Source organism: Trichechus manatus, unplaced genomic scaffold (genome assembly GCF_000243295.1).
Source record: "Trichechus manatus latirostris isolate Lorelei unplaced genomic scaffold, TriManLat1.0 scaffold00137, whole genome shotgun sequence".
Classification (NCBI taxonomy): domain Eukaryota; kingdom Metazoa; phylum Chordata; class Mammalia; order Sirenia; family Trichechidae; genus Trichechus; species Trichechus manatus.
Genome location: NW_004444073.1, coordinates 3,369,880 through 3,392,977, shown reverse-complemented (window position 1 = coordinate 3,392,977; position 23,098 = coordinate 3,369,880). Strand labels below are relative to the sequence as shown.

The 23,098-nt window shown below is 42.6% G+C and overlaps 1 protein-coding gene across 2 annotated transcripts in view; it reads left to right on the top strand.

Moving 5' to 3' along the window:
* The window catches only part of NPSR1 (neuropeptide S receptor 1), a 200,527-nt gene extending 178,927 nt beyond the window's left edge, over positions 1 to 21,600 (top strand). For both annotated transcript variants that reach the window (XM_012558111.1, XM_004385313.1), the window contains 4 exons: positions 3,141 to 3,217; positions 15,847 to 15,933; positions 20,670 to 20,850; positions 21,510 to 21,600. In XM_012558111.1, coding sequence (XP_012413565.1) covers positions 3,141 to 3,217; positions 15,847 to 15,933; positions 20,670 to 20,850; positions 21,510 to 21,600 — 436 coding nt within the window. The remainder of the gene's footprint in view (positions 1 to 3,140; positions 3,218 to 15,846; positions 15,934 to 20,669; positions 20,851 to 21,509) is intronic.
* Positions 21,601 to 23,098: the final 1,498 nt, after the last annotated feature.

The window sequence follows — 23,098 nt, the reverse complement described above, 5'->3', positions numbered from 1 at the left end:
ACCTGAATTCCTTCTCCCTTGCCCGAAACTTATTGTTACTCACCCAAAGCCCATTGTTCTGTTATTTGCTTTACTGCTTGCTGTATTGACTATAAAATAAACTCCTGGGGCTGAAGCTGGGGTTCGACTCCTCAGAGTGACCCTCCTGGCCCCACTTCTCTGTAAGAGTTGTGGCATTGATTATTGTCTCTGCCGCCCTGACAACCGTCGCCACTGTGACAAGATTATAGGGACATGTTGAAGGGACACCCCACAGGATTTGCTGAACAATTAGATAAAGGTAATGAGGAAGAAGAAGGAGACAAACACAATTCAGAGGTCTCTTTGATGTATGACTGCTACACTCTTGAGAAGTGGCTTGGTTTGGACAATAAATGATAGGGTCACCCTGGTTATTAGATGTTTGCCCAGCAAACAGTAAAGCTGGATTTCCACTTGCCTCGTTGGTCCTGAGAAAAAGAGGATGCGGGTGACTTAGATCCAAACTCCTAAAACATAGACTTTTATTCATTTTTCCATTATATATATGTATGTTTGGTGGTCAATAAATATTTGAATTATTAATTAAGTACTGGGTTTGCAATTGTAATACACCATTAACACTTCATGTGGTTATGACCTTATGCTGTATTTCATTTACCTAGAAAAGAAGTTCTCCTGCTCTAATTTAGGGTGAAGAATAGACTCAATAATATTTTTGTTCTTCTTATTTTTTTGTTTTAATATAGGCATACACACTCCAGAAAGTCCTATGGGGAGGCTGGGGTTGCTCTAAAAAGGCCCTGAGCTTTCCTGGAGTACTCCGAGGGGATCACAGAGCAGAACTGCAAAAAGCAATAAGAAAGCATAGGGCTTTAACGCAGTCATTAATTAAGCTATATTGTTGCAGATCTTTAAAAGCAATTAGTGCTTTGTCAGCTACTGCACACTAGAGCTCAGATTTTTTTTTTTTTAAACCAGTGTTTCTCAAGAGGGAGGGTTGTGCAGCTTTAAAATAAAGCAACGCTTTGTACCAAAGCTTTTAGTCAAGGTACTTAATATACTTGAAATAAAAAATAACTTAAAAAGGGGGTAAGTTTTTATATTTATCAAAGACACCATAAGATACAAAATTTGATGATGCTTTTGAATCATTAATATTTTTTCCATTAGGCGCAGACTAGATCATGCAAGAGTAGGTATGGTATACAGTAAAAAATAGGGAAGAAAGGGAGGAAAGACAGCTGCATTTATAAAGTCTCCACTCATTTTCAAGCACTGTGCTTCACACTTTGAATATTATCACATGATCCTCAAAAGAACACTTAAGAGGTTTGCATTAGTAACTCCATTTTACAGAATCTTAACTGAAGCTCATTGTAGTGGTTTTCTTTTGCTGCATAACAAATTGTCACAAACTTAGTGACTTGAAACAACACACATTTATTATCTTCCAGTCTCCGTGGGTCAAGAGTCCGGGCATGGCTTAGCTGGGTCCTCAGCTCAGGGCATCACAACGTGGCAATCAAGGTGTCAGTCAGGGCTGGGGTCTCATCAGAGGCTCAATGGCGGAAGGAGCTTCTGTTGGCAGAATTAAATTTCTTGTGGTTATAGGATTAATGGCAGCTTGCTTCTTTAAAGCCAGCAATGAAGGGTGAGAAAGAGGAAGAAAGAGACAGAGAGTGAAAGATATTAGTAAGACAGGCACTACACTCTTATGTAATCACACAATTCCATCACTTTCACTTCACTGCATTGGTTAGAAGCAAGTCACAGGTCTTGCCTGTACTTAAGGGAGAGGATTATACAAAGGCCAAAATTTCAGAGATGGGGCAAAGTCTATCTTTCACACTAAAACCAGTTCCCATTGAGTTGACTCCAACTCACGGCGACCCCATGTGTTTTAGAGTAGAACTGTGCTCCGTAGGGTTTTTAATGGCTGATTTTTTTTTTGGATGTATATCACCAGGCCTTTCTTCCGAGGTGCCTCTGGGTAGCCTTGAACTTCCAGTCTTTCAGTTAGCAGCCGAGCACATTAACAGTTGGCACCACCCAGTAAGATAGGTTAATACCAAGCTCATACAACCAGCTAGTGGTAGAGCTTGTTACAAACCTAGGTCTTTCTGACTCCATAGCTCATGTTCTTGGATTCTAATCCCAGCTGTACTTCTAACCACTTGAGTTACCTTGGGGAAATCCTTTAACTTCACCAAGTCCTAGTCTCTTCACTTAAAAAAAAAGTAGCAACATCCAACTGATTGTTATGGTCCTTTCAGTTTCGATCTGCTGTGGTTCTATAATCAGCAAGTATAGGTGGCAGACATGGTCAACAGACCCTCCCAAACATCTAGGTCAATTAGCATAACAGTTTAGAAGGAAAATGTTCTACATCCTACTTTGGTGAGTAGCATTTGGGGTCTTAAAAGCTTGCGAGTGGCCATCTAAAATACTCCACTGGTCTTGCCCCATCTGGAGCAAGAGAGAATGAAGAAAACCAAAGACACAAGGGAAAGATTAGTCCAAAGGACTAATAGACCACAAGTACCACAGCCTCCACCAGACTGAGCCAATACAACTAGGTAGTGTCCTGCTACCACCACCGACTGCTCTGACAGGGATCACAACAGAGGGTCCCAGACAGAGCTGGAGAAAAATGTAGAACAAAATTCTAACTAACAACAACAACAAAAAAGACTAGACTTACTGGTCTGACACAGACTGGAGAAACCCAAAGAGTATGGCTCCTAGACACCCTTTTAACTCAGTACTGAAGTCACTCCTGAGGTTCACCCTTCAGCCAAAGATTAGACAGGCCCATAAAACAAAACAAGACTAAATGAGCACATCAGCCAAACGACAAAGACTAGAAGGCAGGAGGTGACAGGAAAGCTGGCAATGGGGAACCCAAGGTCGAGAAGGGGAGAGTGTTGACATGTCATGGGATTGGCAACCAATGTCACAAAGCAATATGTGTATTAATTGTTTAATGAGAAGCTAATTTGCTCTGTAAAACTTCATCTAAAATACAATTTTTAAAAAAGAGAGAGAGAGACCCCTTCCTATACACCTCACCGTCAGGGAAATAGGAGTAGTTCTCTCTCTGTATCCTCATATTAGGTACCTGCCAGTCATTTTAATATTGTCTTTGGTCCTTTCCTCAGCGTCATCTATGGCATTGTGATCTGGACTATTTGGATGAAAAGCAAAGCCCAGGGGACGGTGATTTCCAATTGCTCTAGTAAGTGTCTAATTGCCCAACTCGAAACTCAATTTGCTTGTGAGAAGATTTTCTTCTAGCAAATGTGAACTCAGGCTTCCTGGAAGCCTGCACTGTTATATCCGGCCTAGCAGGCAGTACAGGCCCACCCAAGGCTGTCCCAGGCAGGCTCTGCCTTCTCCACTTGGCAACCCTGAAAACTAGGAGAAGGAAGAGGACACATGGGGGCTGGCCAAACTGTGTCCACAGAAATTCCGCCAAAACAGCCTGTGAGCCAGGATCCGAGGGCCGCTCATTTTCCAGGCATGGCAGAGAAGCACCTTGGAGGACACTGGGAGAAAAAGAGAGACTCAGAGAACACAACGCATCCAGCAAAACATGAGGAGGACAGACTTTGCCATTTGACTTAAACTCACTGCCGTCAAACAGCAGCAAGCCTACCCACAGGATTGTGAACTCTAAGCCAGTCAAGGCATATCCATACTATACCCACTGCCCTACCACACTAATCACACCAGAATGAGCCAGAGGTCACCCACTTCTCCCCTCTCCAAATTCAACTTCAGTAAACCTTACTGCAGTAAACCTTCTATGCACCAGGCACTGGCACATGGAGGTCGGGCCTCCTTCCAGACAAAGCTTACCGGGCCTGACTGAGGTCAAACCTGAAGAAAACACAGCAAAGTACAGTGCCAGAAATAGAGAAAGGACTCCTAGTTTTCTTCTTTTTTAGTATTTTTTTTAATTGTACTTTAGATGAAGGTTTACAGAACAAATAGTTTCTCATTAAACAGTTAGTACACAAACTGTTTTATGACAATGGTTAACAACCATACGAAATGTCATCACTGTCCCTTCTTAACCTTGGGTTCCCTATTACCAGCTTTCCTGTCCCCTTCTAGTCCTTGTCCCCAGACTGCTGTGCCCCATTAGTCTCATTTTGTTTTATGGGGCTATCTAATCTTTGGCTAAATGATGACCCTCAGGAGTGACTTCATTACTGAGCTAAAAGGGTGTCCGGGGCCCATACTCTCGGGGTTTCTCCAGTCTCTGTCAAGCCAGTAAGTCTGGTCTTTTTTTGTGAGTTAGAATTTAGTTCTACATTTTTCTCCAGCTCTGTCCAGGACCCTCTGTTGTGATCTCTGTCAGAGCAGTCAGTGGTGGTAGCTGGGCACCATTTAGTTGTACTGGACTCAGTCTGGTGGAGGCCGTGCTAGTTGTGTTCCATTAGTCCTTTGGACTAATCTTTCCCTTGTGTCTTGTTTTCTTCATTCTCCCATTCTCCCTTTCTCCTGAGTGGGTGAGACCAGTGGAATATCTTAGATGGCTGCTCACAGGCTTTTAAGACCCCAGATGCTATTCACTAAGGTGGAATGTAGCACACTTTCTTTATAAACTATGTTATGCCAGTTGAGCTAGATGTTCCCCAAGACCATAGTCCCCACAGCCCTCCACCCAGCAATTCAGAAGGACTCCTAGTTTTCCATTCATTATAATATGACTGGCTCTGTCGGAGGAAACTAGCTCTGCTGAGATTCTGTGCTTTCTCCCATTCCTTGTCCCTGCACACACACAAACACATACATGCACACACACACAACACAGGTCCACACACACCAAAATACCTACACATAGTCACACACATAAACTTACACACTTATACATACCCATACCTATGTACACCCATATATACCCTACATATACACATCATACGCCCATACCTGCACACACACACATTCCCATGCACAGTCACACACACACAGATCCTATGCCTCTCTTTCCCTCTGGTCCAGTCTCCACACCCTGGTTTTTCTAGAAGAGCAAGAGTAATCAGAAGGGATCCACACAAATCATTCATTTTATCCATTGTGAGTGGCTCTGGTCAAAGGTCACAATATTTGTCTGAAAACTTGTTAAAAAGATGAACAAGTGTAATCTTCCTCTATCAGACAGCAAATAAAAACATTAACTACTACAGTTGTTGAAATAGGGCGTTACGGTCATAGAATCACATGAACAGGGAACTGGAGCAAAACAGGAACTCTAAAGGCAACCCAGAGATTGCGTGTACGATGAAGTGTTTCAAACTGATAGGAAATTAGATGGTTCAATGTTAGTGTTCAGACAACTTATCTACCTGGAAATAAATACAGTTAGATTCCTGCTTCATATGCTATAAAGAAATAAACTCATGATTAAAGGCTTAAACAAAAGAGAGAGAGGGGGAGAAAGGAGAAAGAGAAAGGGAAAGGAAAAAAACAGAATCTTTGTTTTTATTCAGGAAAAATTGAAAAAGGGTCTGAATACCCTACCATGAGGGAGACTGAGCATAATAATTCTATGGTCACACACTGAAATAAGGAGACCTGGTGGAGCAATGGTTAAGTGTCTGCTGCTAACCTAAAAGTTGTGATGCTAACACACCCAGCAGGAGAAAGACATAGATCCATAAGGACTACAGCCTAGGAAACCCTATAAGTCAGTTCTCCTCTGTCCCGTGGGGTCGCTATGCTTCCAAATTGACTAGACAGCACCTAATAACAACATTGAAATACTACAGCTCTCAAAATTATTGTACAGTGTATACTTATGGCCATAGAAAGATATTCATAATGTATTTGGTTAAAAAGGAGAAAACAGTGTATTATCACTTGTATAAATATGTGCAATATGGTGTATGGTAGAACATGTATGTCCACATTTAGATGATGATGATGATGATGATGATGATGATGATAACTGTTGTTGTTAGGTGCCGTTGAGTCAGTTCTGACTCATAGCGACCCTATAAGACAAAGTAGAACTGCCCCCTAGGATTCTTAGGGAGCCACTGGTTGATTTGAACTGCTGACTTTTTGGTTAGCAGCCGAGCTCTTAACCACTGTGCCACTAGGGCTCCGATGATAACTAGTCAGATAGATTTAAGGAAGAGTTGAAGAAGGACAAATACTAAATGTTACAGTGATTATCTCTGAGTGGTGGAATTATAATTGATTTTTCTTTTTTTTTTCCGCCTTATGTATGTGTTTTAAATTTTCTAAAATTACATTAATTTTATAATATGAAACAATAGCTCAGTGGCCTTTTAGCCTGGGTAAACAGCTTTAGCCACACCAAAGACCTGAATCTGGGTTTTTAATTTTTTCATTGTGAGTTCTTTTAGCCACCTACCACCCTTCTTTCTAGAATGTCCATCCTCCTGTATATATGCTAGCTGTATATATGAGATACTCATTTGGGGGTGTTTTTAAAATCACCAACTCTGCCCTCTCCCCGCAAAAAGGTCATTTTCAATGCACTTCTCTGTGTAAACATCATGCTTGGACTCTGAGAGGCCCTGTGCCGAGTTTGGTTTAATACATGTATTTTTTTTCTTTGAACCTATGAATCCTTAAACCTCTGCAAGTTAAAGACTCACATGCTTAGTGAATGGAGATAATCACCAAGATCAATATATCCTGATATACAGGTAGCATCATGATGGGAAATATCTCTAGTATCACAGGCAATGAGGAAGCACCCAGTAGCTGATACGAGGATACAAAAGGTGCCTCTACCTGTCCTCTAATCTTTCCCTACTGAGTCTTCTGTGATGCCTGAAATGCACATCAACAGAGCAGATCTTTTTCATTAAGCCATTGTCTCTACGAGGGCCCAGGAGAAGTACACATGTTACCTGGACAAGGAAATGTGCAATATACAGGCATATACTAAGTGAGCTGTCACTTAGCAGCATGCATGACTATGGAACGACGGTGGACAGGTCAAGTCTGGTTGGAACCACACTTCCTTTAGGAAGGTCCAGAACTTTGGATTGGGGTGGGGAGGGGGAGTAGAAAAAAAAAGAAGGTCAAAGATCAGAACAGACAAGACATAAAGACAGACAGAACATCTGTCAGCCATTTCGCAAGTCCTTTCCATGTGTTATTTCCTTTAATCCTTATAGCAAACTTGCAAGGTGGTATTATTATCTATCTTCTATAAAAAGGAGACAGGCTCAAAGGTTAAGTAATTTGCATATATTTCTATAGGTAGCAAGTGGTGCAGCCAGGACTCATATGCACATCTGATTGACCAGAAAGCCTACTTTCCCGCCTAAATCAGGCAGCCTCCTGGGAGGGACAGTCTAGAAAGAGTGGTGGGTGGCTGAAAGAACAACTGACAATGAAAAAATTTAAAAGCCCAGTTCAGGTCTTTGGCAGGGCCTTCTTTCCACCACACTCCTTCCAGAGTTCTGCCTCTAGAGCACTAACTATTCCAGCCTCATTTCCTGAAGTGGTTTGTTTCGGTTTCTTTAAAATCCGAAAAGTGGTACATTACCAGTACGCGCAGAGCCCAACTTTGTTTAGGTCAGCTGAGGTCTTCCTGAACTTTGAGATTTAAATCAAAGTGGCTTAAAGCTCTATCCCGTAATTTCTCCCAGTCCCAGAGGCTTGTGTTCTCCACCATGCCCAGTATCTCTGAACCGCTACTCTCCCTGTCTCAGCCTTCTGTTTCCTCTACTCCAGGTCCAACTAGCCATGGACTCCTTCTCATTGTCCTTGATTTTTCCAAGGACCACTCACCAGAGTGAGTGAAGCAGACATTGCTGGAGGGCTGGGGTGATGGAAGGGCTTTAGACACCTCTGGTCTCCACATTCTGTCAACAACCCCCTGTGGTATCTCCCACCCACGTTCTGAGCAGGTCTTTCACCACTTTGATTGGGCCTTGTCTCTCTCCAGAATCCCCTCATATCTCCTTACTACTAACATTATCCAGTTCGTGCACTCTCGGGCTCCTCTGACCTCCGGTCTCTGAAACAGAACAAATTCATTTAGAGGTTTGTTTTCCCACTCATACGCAGTATGCCATTACCCCTCCACAGAGTTGGAAAGAACTATGGTCAGTGTTTCTTCTTCAATGCAATTTTAAATCTCCATTACACCTATTTTGCAGGTGTCTGTATATTTACATCACCATCAATGATCTCCTTCTGGAATGAGGGGCAGCTGGTATTTTCAAAAAGCCATACACTGTCTATTCATGAGTGGAACTCATTTACTTTTTTTCTATCTGTCATGACAGCCAAGTAGCTCTGGATTTGGCTGGTAAATAGAATCTCCAATGGTGTTAACATGCCAGGATTATTGCTCATCAACAAGGGGACATTAGCAATGATTAGTGTGAACAGAAGCTCACTTTGTAAACACTGGCTGCAAAATTCAAGCCAACCTTAGTTTAAGAACTACTGTTCTTGCTGACAAATATGAAAAATGTCCATCCTCCCCCCACTCTAATGCTGACCGAAGAAAAAAAGAGAGAGGGAATTGTTTAACAAATGATCTAAAGGCCTCCCCCACAAACAAGTAAGGCAGGCAAGAGGTAGAGCAGATGAGGTTTCCAATCTTGTAAATTATCCTTCATCATGGGCATGCTCTCGATGCCCAGGGATAGCTGTATCTATAAAAGAGAACATTTACTGCATGGCAGCTGGAGACTGGGGAGGTGCAACCTTGAAACAGACTAAGTATATATCTGGATATAGCTGTTTCTTGCCATTATGGCTTGGGAGACATGATGTAATCTAAATTACAAATAAAATGAGGAAGAACGGGGTAGATAAAAAAGCTTCCGCTTTAGATTAGGAACCATGTTAGAGTCCTATTCACTTTCTAGCTAAATATACCTAATATAAGCTCATTAACTGCTCTCAGTACTAGTTTTCTTATCAGTAAATGAGGATGAAAATGGCTGTATCTACAAATAATTACATTTAACAAAAAACATGCAAGAACTTTATGGAAAAAAACATAAAACACTCTGTTTTATAATGACAAAGAAGGCACAAATAAGTGAAGACTGTATTATGTCTGTGGATAGTAAGAGTCAGTATCAGAAAGATGTCAATTCTCCCTAAACTAATCTACAGATAAATGGAGTCCCAATCAAAATTGAAATGGAAATTTTTATTAAGCTGATGAGCTCATTTTTAAAATGTGCGTGGAAAAGTAAAGTGCCAAGAATAGCCAAGACATTCCTGAGGAAGTAGAACAAGTTAGGGAAAGTTTGCTGTATCAAGTATTAAGATTTATTATAAAGTCAGAGTGATTAATATAGAGCATGGTATTTGCACAATACAATAGAAAATAGAACAGTAAGAGAGCCCCAAAATCAACCTACGCATAAATGGCAATTTGATATATGAGAGAAGATTATGGGGAAATAAACGAAATTAGATCTTTACCTCAATCCATAGGCAAAAATAAATTCCATGGGAATTAGAGACTTAAATGTGAAAATTAAGACTTTTTTAAACTTCTAAAAGGAAATGTAAAGTGATATCTTTACGACGTTGCAGTAAGGAAGGATTTTTTAAACAAGATGCAAGATAAAAAAAGTCATAAAAGAAAAGATGAATAAATCTTACTCTTAATATCAGAGCTTCGAACAGGTTTGTTCTTGTTTGAGCCCCCGCTGACAATTTGCATTTTCACCCCAGGTATACTGAATCAGAATCTGCAGTTTAACAAGATCCCTAGGTAATTCTTATGTATAATAAATTTTGAGAGCCACTGCTCTACTAGTGGTTCTCAGAATTGATGCCTAACCGCAGCTTTAGCCATCGCCTGGGAACTTTTAGAAATGAATTCTCCGCAGGGGTTCTAACTGGAAGTAGCTGGTTTGAAGTCCTGGTTAATATTAAAACACTATAAAGAAAGTGAAAGTCGAGCTACAAAGTAGGAAACGCTATTTGAAACACATAGAATTGGAAAAGGATTAGTATGCAGAATACATAAAGAACTCAGGAAAAAAAGAAAGGATTTTTTAAAAAATAGAAGAAAAATGGGCAAGATACAAACATGAATTTCACAGAATGGGATACAGAAACGGTCAACAAAATGATAAAAATATTATCAACCTCATTAATGATCAGGAAAATACACGCTTAAACCTCAATAATATACAATTTTCCACCCATGGGATTGGTAAAATTAAAGTCAATAATTTAAAGTGTTAGCAAAGATAGGGAGCTCATGGTTTCTTTGGTGATATAATTGCCTCAAAGACTTTCCGTCAGCTTCGCGTGCCAGTGACCATATCCAAAAATTCTTCCTTAATATAATTCTCAGGTCTGATTTGTTTCCTTTTTTCACTACCCCATGCTTCTCTCTCAACCTGATGGAATCTAGCTTGGCTATTTGAAACAGTAGGTGGGAAGTCATATTCTTATCCTGATCTTTGCTTCAGGCATGAGTCTTAGTGTGTCTTTGCTACTTAAAACTTCTCAGTGTTATGCCTTATGTTTGGGGACCAGGGCCAGCTTCATTGGCATGCAACCTGTGCGGTTGTACAGGGTCCCACACTTAGAAAAACCCCACATTTGACTTAATGCTCTGATGTCACCATCTTGAAATTCTTCATAATTTTTTAGCGTATTTTCATTTTGCCCCTGGCCTCGCAAAGTATGTAGCTGGTCCTGTTGGGAACTAGAAGCAGCTGGCTTTTCCAATTCTACAAGACCCTGAATTAGGGGACTTTCTCTACCTCCTTTCATTTTTGTTCATAAGCCAACCAACTCTTGTCTGAGCTCATCTCTTTCTTTTCCCTTGCTCAGTACAACTAGTAAAAATCAGTACATACTATTAGCTTTCTGTCTTCCAGCCTTGTCCCCTGAGCTCCATCACATGTGATACTTCTTTCAAAAGGATCTTCGGTGTCCCAGCTTCCAATAGTAGGTTCCTGCCACCGGCTATCTGCCCACTAAGCCAATGCCACATGTTTTAGGTTTTTCTTACAGCTGCACTGCATATGAGCTACCAGTTTCTTCGTTAGCTAAGGACACACTAGAAGCTATAACAGATAAACCCTCTAAATCTCAGGGGCCTTAACAAAATAGAAGTTTATTTCGGCAGTAGAGGTCAAAGGCAAGGGGCAGTGTTCCACGCAGTCATTCACAACTCAAGCAGAAGGAAGTTATGCCATCTTGAACAGATGGCTGCTAAAGTCTCCCTCAGCATCAACATCCAGCAGGCATGGGTGAGGGGAGAGAGAAAGCGGAGGACTGCGCAGGCGGTTGATCTGAGCCAGGCTGGGAAGTGGTATACATGGATTCTTCCCATGTTCCCTGAACCAGAACTTAGTTACATGGCCATGCCCTGCTGAAAGGGATCCTGGAAAATGTGATCTAGCTGTAGGCCCAGGAATGGGTTTGGTGGATGGCTAACCTGTCTTTGCTACAATTATTTTAGTTCTGTCAGGGTTCCTGGTTCAACCTGAGCTAAACCAGGCTGATTCATGAGTTGGGTGATACTTCCTGCTATCTAGTGTAACTACCCATTTGCTTGGGGCTAAAAATCTCCTGAGAATATTTTCCTGCTGAAGGTTTAGACCTATGCAGGCATGCCTAGCTAATGGGGGAGGGAGGGAGAGGGGAGGTGTTAGTCAGCCTATGTACATAATGTTCTCAATGTTTTATGGAAAACTACCGGCTGAGAATATTTATTTTAAAACATGGCTATTAGACTTTCTTGTTCCCAAACAAATCGCCTGTGCTCATTATCGGTCCACAGAGGAGACCCCTACAAAGAATAAATTCCTTCTCCATTTAAAATCCCAATTTAGCAATCACTCTCCTCAAATGCACAGCCCTTCGGAAGCATGGATTCCCAACAGTGCTGCAAGGAGCAGGAAAGCTTTATTTAGGAAGGTGAGGGGCAGCAGTTGACCATTTAGAAACTAAATTTCTAGTGTGGGTCCTCCTCATGAATGCACCTTTGAATTAAAACTGCAGAAGGCAGCGTGCTGCTTCCAGGCTGGACACTAACGGACCTGCCGCCTCGAGGCTCCCCGAGCTATTAATGCACAGTGACGGCTGAATTGAATTGTTTTTCACTTGAGCTCAGCGCCCTGGCCTGAGCAGAAATAATCCTTTTATCTCCCAATAAAGGAGAATTACTGGCATTTTGTAGCTCAGCTCTCTTTGAAGAGGCATATTTGGAGCTGGAGGCTTTGCATTTCCTGGAGTGATCCGGCTAAAGGCGCTTTCATGGATCTCATTGGGAGATTGGAGAGCAGGTAGTTGATTATATCGTCACCCAGTTGCCCTGTGGAAAGTACTGCTAGTTTCCATTTTAAACAGGTTTCAGAGCACAGATGTTATCCTCAAGAACTTTTCTGAAAGACCAACTGAGTCTTCAGAGCCATCTGTTTAGGGGCCAGCTGTGACCCTGGACCAGCAAGTGGGGACATGTTGAAAGAATATAATTTGGTGTGCTGTGTTCTTTAGTTACCCCCCATGGGTATAATCCCACCCTGATAGTTTATTGATATATATAATCCCTATGCAGGTAACAACATTGTATAATAGACATCTAATGCAGTAATGCCTTCTGTTCATGTCCATAAAGGCAGCTCTTATTCCTCCTGAAATAGTGCTAAAACCTCATTCATCCCAGCTAATAAGAGAACTGACATTTTTTATTATGGGCCTTGGCACCTTGCATATTTCATTTTAATCCTCAAAATAACTCTGTGAGTTTGATGTTCCATGCCTCATTTTTTAAATGGAAAAATTGAGGCTGGGAACTTCAGGCAATTTGCCTAAGCTTATGCAGCTAGAATTAGTAGAGCTGGAGGGTATGTTCAGGTCTGATCCTGAAGGCTGTGCCCTTCCCAAGGTAACAACTAGTTGCCATGGAGTCGATTCCAACTCATGGCCGCCCCATGTGTCAAAGTAGAACTGTACTCCATTGGGTTTTTAATCGTTGATTTTTTGGAAGCAGGTTGCCAGGCCTTTCTTACAAGGTGTCTCTGGGAGGGCTTGAACCTCCAACCTTTTGTTTAGCAGCTGAGTGCCTTAATTGTTTGCTCTACCTAGCGACTCCTCTTCCCGAGATTAAAAACAAATCAAATCCATTGCCACTGAGTCAACTCCGACTCATAAGGACCACATGTATTACAGAGTAGAAGTGTTCCAGAGGGTTTTCTTGGCTGTAATCTTTATGGAAGCAGATTGCCAAGGCTTTCTTCTATGACACTGCTGGGTGGGTTTGAACTGCCAACCCCTAGGTTAGTAGTCAGGCTCAAATCATTTGCTCCACCCAGGGAGTCCTCTTTCCAAGATAGGACCCTGGAAATCAAGGTTTCTCAACTTTGATGCTATTGACACTTTGACTGCATAATTCTCAGTGTGTGTTTGGGCGGGGGGATGCTATCCTGTGCATTGAAGGATGTTTAGCAGCATCCCTGGCCTCTATGCACTAGACGCCCCAGCACCCCCACCCCTAGTTGTGAAAACCAAAAATGTCTCTAGACATTGCCGAAAATATCTTGGAGAGCAAAATCACCCCCAGTTGAGAAACACAGCTGTAAACATTTCAGCTGCATTTGCTTCCCTGCAGCACTGAGGTTTTGTGGTTCTATGAAATGTACAGAATAATTTGAAGGCTGTAAGAGTGCCTAAGAGTGGACTTACAGCATATACTTTAAGAAAGATGAGTAAATTATAATTGGCATTTCAGTTTTTTGCATATAAAAAGTCCCTTGTTCCTGTTATTGCTGATAACAGTTAGTCCTTCTCATACTTCGAAAATCCTCAAAAGCTTCCAGGGCTCAGTGCTGCCTCAGGAATTCTGCTCAGACTCCTCACAAAGACATTCAAGGACTTCCCAGTTTGGCCTCACTTCTCCCCACCTTCAAGCCCACTCAGTTATAGGCAACAGTCAAGCAAGATGACTCACTGCGGACCAAACACGTCCTCTGTTTGCTTGTTTCATTGTCTTAGCTGAGAATGTTCCCTCTGCTTAACAAGTCTTTCCCAATCCCACACCCACACCCCAGTGCTTGCCTTTTGGGATCTCACCCTCATTCAAAGTTTAACTGGTGCCCACTGCACCTCCCACAAGGCGTGGTGGGGTGATTGCCCTCTTCTCTGTTCCCCAGACAGTTTGTGTCTCTTCTCTCTCACCCTGCCTTGTGGAAAGGGTGTGATCTTTCCTGCTAAACTGAAAGTTCCTGGAGAACAAGGACTCTGTGTTAGCCATTTTATTTGGTTCCTATGGCCTAGTGGATTTTCTATGCTTGTTGGATCGCACTGGATTGGAATCGTGATTGGATTGGACTGGATTGGATTGGATTGGATTGGATAAACAGCACAAAGGTAAACTTTAGACCAGGAGCCCTGGTGGTACAATGGTGAAGTGCTCAGCTGCTAACCAAAGTGCTGCAGTTCAAAGCCACCAGTGGCTCTGCAGGAGAAAATGCCTGGTGATCTGCTCCCTTAAAGATTACACCCTAGGAAACCCTACAGGGAAGTTCTACTATACGGTTGCTATGAGTCAGAATCAGAATCGACTATGAGTCAGAATTGGCTTGACAGTACACAGCAACAATAACAAACTTCAGACCATATTCTGTGGGGATTACAATAAACTTCAAATGTGAAATCTCAACAACGTAGTGAGGAAAAATAAGCAAAGCAGCTGACCTCTGTAGTGTACAACCTCCTGGCCCTGTGCGACTTAGGCGCCCTGGTGGGCTCTGACCTGGCCCTAGCTAGGGCTGTGTACCTTGTGCCCTACTCAAAGGCACCTGGCTGAGGGGGTGCACGGGGCTGGAATCCTGTCCAATCAGAGGATGGGCACTTCTTCTAATTTTCACAAAGGTGCTTCATGGGCTGGAAGAAGCCCTGTCAGCCAAAACTCTTCCACAGAGTCAAGGGACCCTGTATTCAACATTTTCATCCCCATATTTGCCACCTGTCCACTTCTTTTACTAAGAGATACTGCACTGAATTCTATCCATCTAAATCAACCTTTGCTTTGGCATTGGTTCTTAACTAGCCAGAGGTTTGTATTAATTCATTCAATGAATATTTATTACCTAATCACTCCTTATGTTTGGAGGCTCCAGGAATGAAGGAAACAAAGTGCCTGACCTCACCGAAATCATATTCTAGGGTACCCTCTCAAGTGTTTCACTGTTAGATGATGGTCCACACATGATTAAAGCTATTAGCCAGTTATGGTCAAGTCAATTCTGACTCACAATGACCCCATTTGTGTCAGAGTAGAACTGTGCTACATTGGGTTATTAATGGTCGATTTTTTTGGAAGTAGATCACCAGGCCTTTCTTCTAAGGCACCCTGGGCAGACTTGAACTTCCAACCTTTCGGTTAGTAGTTGAGGGCGTTAACTCTTTACACCACTCAGAGACTCTGATTAAAACTATACCTGGCTCCAGTCTGGGAAGTTTTTTTGATACCTCTGGTTTGAGTGACTTTGGGCAATAGGTAGCAGGAAATTGGTGGTTCAGTGGTAGAATTCTCGCCTTCCATGAAGGAGACCCATCTGTCAGTGGGATCTTGTATGTTGCTATGATGCTGAGCAGGTTTCAGCAGAGCTTCAGACTTAGACAGACTAGGAAAAAAGGCCTGGTGGTCTACTTCCAAAAATCAGCCAGTGAAAACCCTGTGGATCACAATGATCTGGGCCGCAAATGATCATGAGGATGGCACAGGACCAGGCAGTGCGTGGGGTAGCCCATGAGTAGGGGGCCAACTCGATGGCAGCTAAAAAACAACATCCATATGACAGCTGTGGGTCTAACCTTTGATGTTTCCATTGACAGAAACAGAAACCATGACATCCCATTTCCCTTTTGTATGTACAGTTGGAAAGCTATGCACCAGCTACAACCGAGGGCTCATCTCAAAGGCAAAAATCAAGGCCATCAAGTATAGCATCGTCATCATTCTCAGTGAGCAATGTCCCTCTGTGTGTTGCAGAACTGTGTAGACAGGAGCCTGGTGGAGGAAAATCCACACAAGGAAGGAATTCATCTACGGGCACTCCTAGCCTGTCTGACTGCAAAGGAATGTGTGGAGCTCATTGGTCCATCTATGGCTCCTTCAAGGGCCAACATATGCTTCCTAATCTATCTCTTTATGAATACAGTTGCCTTCAAGACCAAGGGGTAGATAATTTGGGGGAAAAAAAAAACCTGATTAAGATATAACTAACTGAAGTTGATATTCATATCACCCGGTTGACCTAGTAGCTTACTTTAGACACACTCTCGCCCAGGATGAACAAAGGGAAGGCAGTAGTGGCATTCCATTTCTTCTGGATATTTCATTTCACGGTCACTGCAAATCCCTCCCTAATGATCACCTTACCTCCTCTTTCACCCTCCTGTCTCCTGCCCTTTCCTCTTCCTTTCTCTCTCTGCTTCAAACTCATGAAGTCACCTCATTTCAGAGGAAAAAAAAAAAAAAGTATTTCTAGAGCACCTAATATTGTCAGATTAGTGTATATTCTTTATTTTTCTCAAACCTTCAAAACTTCCTCTACCCTAGGCCCTCTCAGCTAATGATCTTGCTTTTTGTTTCACTAAGATAATTCAAGTCATCAGAAGAGAACTTCCTCATTCTCCCACCTCCACATCCACCTACCTACCTGCATGTCTACCATATGCTTTGACTTTTTTCCTGTTACTATGGATAAACTGTCTCTGCTTCTGTCTGGGCCCAATCTGTTCACTTGAGCCCCAGATTCCATTCTTTCCTGCCTATGCAAGGACTTTACTTCTCCAATTATCTCCTTTCTCTCCCACAAATTTCCCCTTTTCTGGCTCATACATGTATAAGCATCCTTTAACATCTCCCTCGATGAACCTCTCCACTTCACTGCTATCTTTTGTAGCACAACTTCTCAAAACAAAACAAAAAAAAGTTGTATATACCTTGTCTGCACCTTTCCCTCTCATTCTCTCTGGATCCTAGTTTAATCTGTTGTTCTTCCTATTACTCCAGGAAAACCACCCTTATCAAGGTCACCACAACCTCCAAGATGCCAAATATCGATTCTAAATCTTTATCTCACTCAACTTAGCAACATTTGATCCATCTCTCCTTATTCAAACACTGTCTTTGCTTAGAAATGATATCTAAGATTTCTACTTGACATCTCTCCTTGCATTTCTAATAATCCTATCACATTGAGCATGTCCACAATCGAAGTCTTGGCATGCCTGCTACTTCTGAAAAACCAACTCTTCCCCTTGTTTTCTCCATCTCAGTAAACAACACCATCTTTCACCCAGGGCTCAGGCCAAAAACATAAGAGTCATTGTCATTATTCCATTTTTCTCACATCCCTCATCCCGTCTATCAGCAAGGCCTGGAGGCTCTACCTTCGGAATAGATCCCAAATTCAACCATTTCTCACCACTTACACAACTACCGCCCTGGTCAAAGCTTCCATCAACTTCTCCCTGGAAAACTACAACTGATCTTCTGGCTTCTCTTATTCCATAATCTCTACAAAGCAGCCAGAGCAGTCTTTTAAAAATATAAATCAAATACTGCCACTGCCCTGCAAAACTGTCTGTGGCTTCCCATTGCATTGGAATAAATTCTCAAGTTCCTTTCATGTCTCACACGGCCCCGGGTGATCTGTTCCCTAGTCACATCTTCAGGTTCATGTCCCATAGCTCTCCTCCTTCCTCACTCTGATCCAGTCTCACTGGCCTTGGTGTTTCTTCAAAATGTCAGCTGTTCTCAGCTGGGGCACCCTGCCTCAGAAATGTTCTGTCTTCAGGGTGGCAAGGCTTATTCCCTCACCTAGTCCTGTTCCCTGACAACGTCACCTCCTTGGAAGGGTCTCCTTGGTTGCCCTTTTAAAAATAGACCTCCTCCAGTTTTTATCATGCCTTATTTTTCTTCATAGTTGCTACCACTGCCTAATATTATGGGCTATATATTGATTTGCTTATTGTCTGTCTCCGCTGCTGGAATAATAAATCTATGAGGGTGATAACTTTTACTTTTGTGTGCCTTACACTGTCCCCAAGGCCTAGGGCCCGCACATAGTAGGAGCTCAATTAATATTGTTTGAATAAACAAATCAATGAAAATAAGCAATAAGGAAAATAATTGGGGTTGTTTTCTTTTATCTGGCTCAAATCCTGCCCCTCCCAGCCCCTCTCACAGCACTTGGGAGCACGAAGAAAGCATAATGTAAGAGAAAGCCTATTTCTCATGTTACCTGCATGTCACATCACCAGAAAAATCAGTCTCACCTTCTTAAAGTGCAACTGAAAAAAATGCCACACAGACCACATGCAGCATGGCTCAGCCAGTGGAATGTGGACACAAAACAACACTGCAGGGAGAACTGAGGATAAAGCAATACAACCCACTGAGGCTCAAAAGCCTATATCAGAGGCATCTGAGGTGGATAAAGACTTCCTTGCCATTGTAGACAATCAGAAGCACAGATGCACGGTGAACATACGTTTATACATGTGCCCCAGAGCCAAGACAGCCCTTTGTAATGAGGAGCCATATACCCAGGCCCTGGGGGATCTTTCTGTCAGCAAGCAGGACTACACACCAAAAGGTCAGCCCATGTTGACAGCCCTCTCAGACGAAAACAGCCCTTTCTAGAACAAATATTTGGTAATGCCCTCTTCACCATCCTGAAATGAAATGGATACACATTTTACCTACCTAGCATAATTCTTTAAAAATCAGTACCCTTCTCCAACAGTAAAGGAGGACTAGAAAGAAAATTATTTATAATAAGATACCATAGGTTTCAATATGTAAATCCAGCTCCACTAGAAGACATAATGAAGTACTCAGATGCTTACATCTAGACACGGTAACAGCTATAAACGCAGACCAATACAGGTGCATTTGCATGGAGACTTAAAAAATATAAGCAGTGTTGCTATTGGTGATTTGATTTTCTGAGCAGGTGAACAGATTGGTAAAGTTCCTAATTAAACAAAGTAATCTCTCCTCCATTTTCAGAAGAATGACATTTCTGAAAAATTCAATATTTATTAAAAATATTTTGTGTTTATAAAACACAGTTAGGCTTCTAGACATGGGTAATAAATAGGATTTTTCTCCCTACATGAATGTTCAGTTGGGCTCAAAGGATGTATGGAACATGGGATAAATCTTTGCTGGGTGGAACTGCTCCCACTTTGTAGGAGGAGTGGCATCCCAGTGACAACCAAACCCCCATTACGTACACATTTTCAAAATGCCCCAAAAGGCAGTTTGTCCCACAATCTCTGCATTAATTTCTTTGGGCTGATATAACAAAGTACCACAAACGAGGTGGCTTAAAGCAACAGAAATTTCTTGTCACACAGTTCTGAAGGCTGGACGTCTGAAATCAGGTGATCAGCAGATTTGGTTCCTTCTGGAGGCTCTGAGGGAGAGAGAATCTGTTCCACGCCTCTCTCCTCCCTCGTGGTTGTTGCTGACAATCCTTGGCATTTCTTGACTTGTAGGTGCATCACTTGAATTTACGACTCCATCTCTATGTGGCCTTCTCCCCTCCCTGTATGTCTGTGTCCAAACTTCCCTCTTCTTATAAGGACACCAGTCACTAGGTTCGGGCCCACCTAATCCAGTATGACCTCACTCTAACCTGATTACATCTGCAGACTCTATTTCCAAATCAGGTTCCAGGAGGACATGAATTTTGGGGGGATACTATTTAACCAAGTACAATACCCCAGAACCACTACTCCAGGCCAACACTGGAATTAACTACCCAGAGACCAGAGTTCAGTAGTCTTCGTTGTCTGAATTGCTCACCTTTAATGCATTGTCCAAGTCTGGGGAAAGAAACCACATGTTAGTCAAACAATTATGGAGGCAAGTTTGCCCCTGTAGGCAGATGGCCAAGGAAGCCAGATTTCTCCCTCTCTGAGAAAAAATCCTGGTAGGGGAGATGGGATGATAAACAGGATGGAGAGGACATAGCAAGAGAATAAGGGAGTATATGTGTGTGTCCAGTCACCCCCAAGAGTGTTTTGTTTAGCTATGGATCCCCAATTCCCACTTATTTCCTCTAAGAATTTAGAATCAAAAAGAATTAGGCTCTTACACACTTCAATTAATTTGGAGAGGGGTGTGTTGGTAGGTGATGTTTTCTGGAGTGACCCACTCAGAGATGGAAAAGAGAATTGAAAACATTGTAATTAAGCCTGGCTGTATTTTGAAAACATCTCTTTCCCCTGCCGTACCCTACAACCAGGAGTCATTGCTGTCAAAAGATTCCTGTTCTGTATTTTCCCAGAGAGTCTCCAATGGATTTTGTTTGCTCTCTTCAGCACCATGTTGGACAAGAGGCTAAGGCCATACTCAGCTTTCCCAGGCTTTCAATAGACTCCACAACAGTAGGAACCTCACTCCACCTGACAGATAGAGAAGCCCCAGGAAGTTTGCTCAGTTTTAGAAATACATCAGCAAGGATGTGTGTGTGTGTGGGTGTGGGTGTGTGCGTGTGTGTGTGTGTGTGTGCATGGCATCAGTGTTAACATATACCCCATTCTAAACACTATACCCACCTCAATAATTCTGAAAGATCCCTGGTGCCAAAGAATTTCCAAGATGAAACCCCAGTCAGGACCGACTGAGGAAACCCTTAGCTGAAGTCTGTGATGACGCTAACAGCTCTCTTCTCCCGCAGCCTTTATCTGCTGTTGGAGCCCATACTTCCTCTTTGATATTTTGGACAACTTCAGCGTTCTTCCAAACACCAAGGAGTGCTTCTATGCTTCTGTGATCATTCAGAACCTGCCTGCTTTGAACAGCGCCATCAACCCTCTCATCTACTGTGCCTTCAGCAGCTCCATCTGCTTCCCCTGTGGGTAAGGGGCGTTCTTGCCAGGGTCCAACACACTGTTGGCCACTGCATTCAGACTCTTGTGTGTGTATTCCTCATTCCAATACTCCTTGGCAGGTTACAACATCCCTATTTTAAACATGAGACACTTGAGAGTCAGAAAGTTTCAATTGTATGCCCAAGATTACTTAGTGTGACAAATTCAAACCCAGGCCCAAGCCAAGGCCGATGCTCTTTCTACTATACCACATCACCACCAATAGCAACTCTCTTAATCAGGAAGAAATCAACACGAGATAAAACAGTAGAATGGTTTAAGGGTTGGACTTGATGCCAGTGGCTGAGGTTTATATCCTCCCATTGCTGATTCATAGCTGTGCGTGACCTTGGGCAAGTTATTTAACTTCCCTAAAAATGAAGCAGTGTCCTCATTGTAAAATGAGGCTAATAACAGCTCCTACTTCTTGGCCAGTGAGGGTTCTGTCCACTGGGTTCTGGTGCTGACCGGTGGGAAGGAGGGTTGGAAGTGATGGGGAAGAAAAGGGTGAGAAGGTTTTACATATAAAGTTTCTTGTATAGTGTCTGATCCTACATTCTTGATAACTATTATCTCTTAACTTCCTTACTTCCCTTTCCATCAGGTCAAATCATTTTCCCTCCCTGCTTCATTCTAACTTTCTCTAGGGAGCAAAGATCACGGGACTCCAGAATGACCTGCCGGGACAGACTTGAGAGGCATGAGATGCAGGTTCTGGCCAAGCCGGAATTCATCTAGACCCCAGGACAGTGGCAGTGCTAGGCTGAACCCCATCAGCTCTCTTGGTTCCCCATCAGCAACTTGGGCATGTGCATGGCACCCAAGCACTCTCCACTCCTGTCATCACTTGGGGATGCACAAGGCAAACTCCCAATGAGCATGTATTGGCTGCATCAACAAGTATTGGCCTACACGAAGTCACCAACTATCCATGCCAGCCAGGAAAGACACCCCCTCCTTCCCACCACTCCTAGCCCTTAGTTTTCCTGGCTAGCACCAGAACCCAATGGACAGAGACATCACTGGCCCAGGGTCCTGGCTTGGGGAAGGCAAGGAAGCAGGCAAGCACTGGAGAAGAAAGAAGCAGGATCCTGTGTGAGTCTTCTGATTACAATTTAAGAAGTAAGTAAAAGACTTACCTAGGTCTAGCTTTTTTAATTTTTCCCCATTTTTGGATTGGAGGTTTAGTAGTTGGATGTCTGTCCTTGAAATTCATTTCTAGGCATTGGCACCTCCTCTGGTGATGGCCTTGATTTGCAGATGGGCTTGCTGGCAGCAGCCAACCTCTTACTCCCATTGTTTCAACAAATGATTTGAGGAAAGAGCACAACTGCTGGCCCTCCAAAGTAAGCTGAAAATTGAGGGGTACTTTCTCTCCTAGGGAAAATAAAAATAGTGCTAAAAAGTCATGAAGCCATGACCTCCAGTCTCCGAGTCCAGACCTGTCCTTGAGGTTCTCTGAAGCCTCCTCCCTCCGAATTCACTCTTGGGCTTCTCTGGGTGCCATTCTTCACACCTCAGGAACACTTCCCCTTTTATCTCTCAGAACCTTCTCTTTTGTTGGAACTGAACTCTGTTGCTTTTCCAGGCATGGTATTTCTGTAAGCTCTTTACCCTTTTTTGTAGCTGCAGCCTTTGTCTATCTAACACCTCAGCCTGGAAGCACTGGTAGGGCTTATTTTGACATGTCTGGAGGTTGGTATTTATAAGCATAATCCAACTGAAATGTGACTTAATGCTTTCCCGTCAGTTTTTGCCATCAGATTTTTCCTTAAGTGGAAATGGAATAATTTAATTTGACTATGTACACATCCCCACCCACAGCTCTGGGATGTGCCTCAGCTCATTATATTTAGCTTCACGTATATTCTTGACATTAAAATCTCCTTGGCAAAATCCTCCTTCTCAGGATTATTCAAAGCTTAAATCTTTTTTTTTTTTTTTCTTTCTTTCTTTTTTGGCCTACTGCTAGTGGAGTCATTAAAATGTTCAGTGTATTTTAGTAGCACTCCATTCCTCATTATGGTAGCAACCCAAAGATGGCATGTTTAAGGTCACGGTGGCATTTTTGCCATAAACTCTCTTTTCAATTCACTCTGACTTTAGGGAAAGCATCTCTCTAAGAAGGAATCAGACTCCTCAGTTATCATCTCTCTGAGAATTATGCTTTAAATTTGAGGAGCCTGAATATTCTAGTTTTATGTCTACACAACAGTTTTGAAGGCTGCCTCCCTCT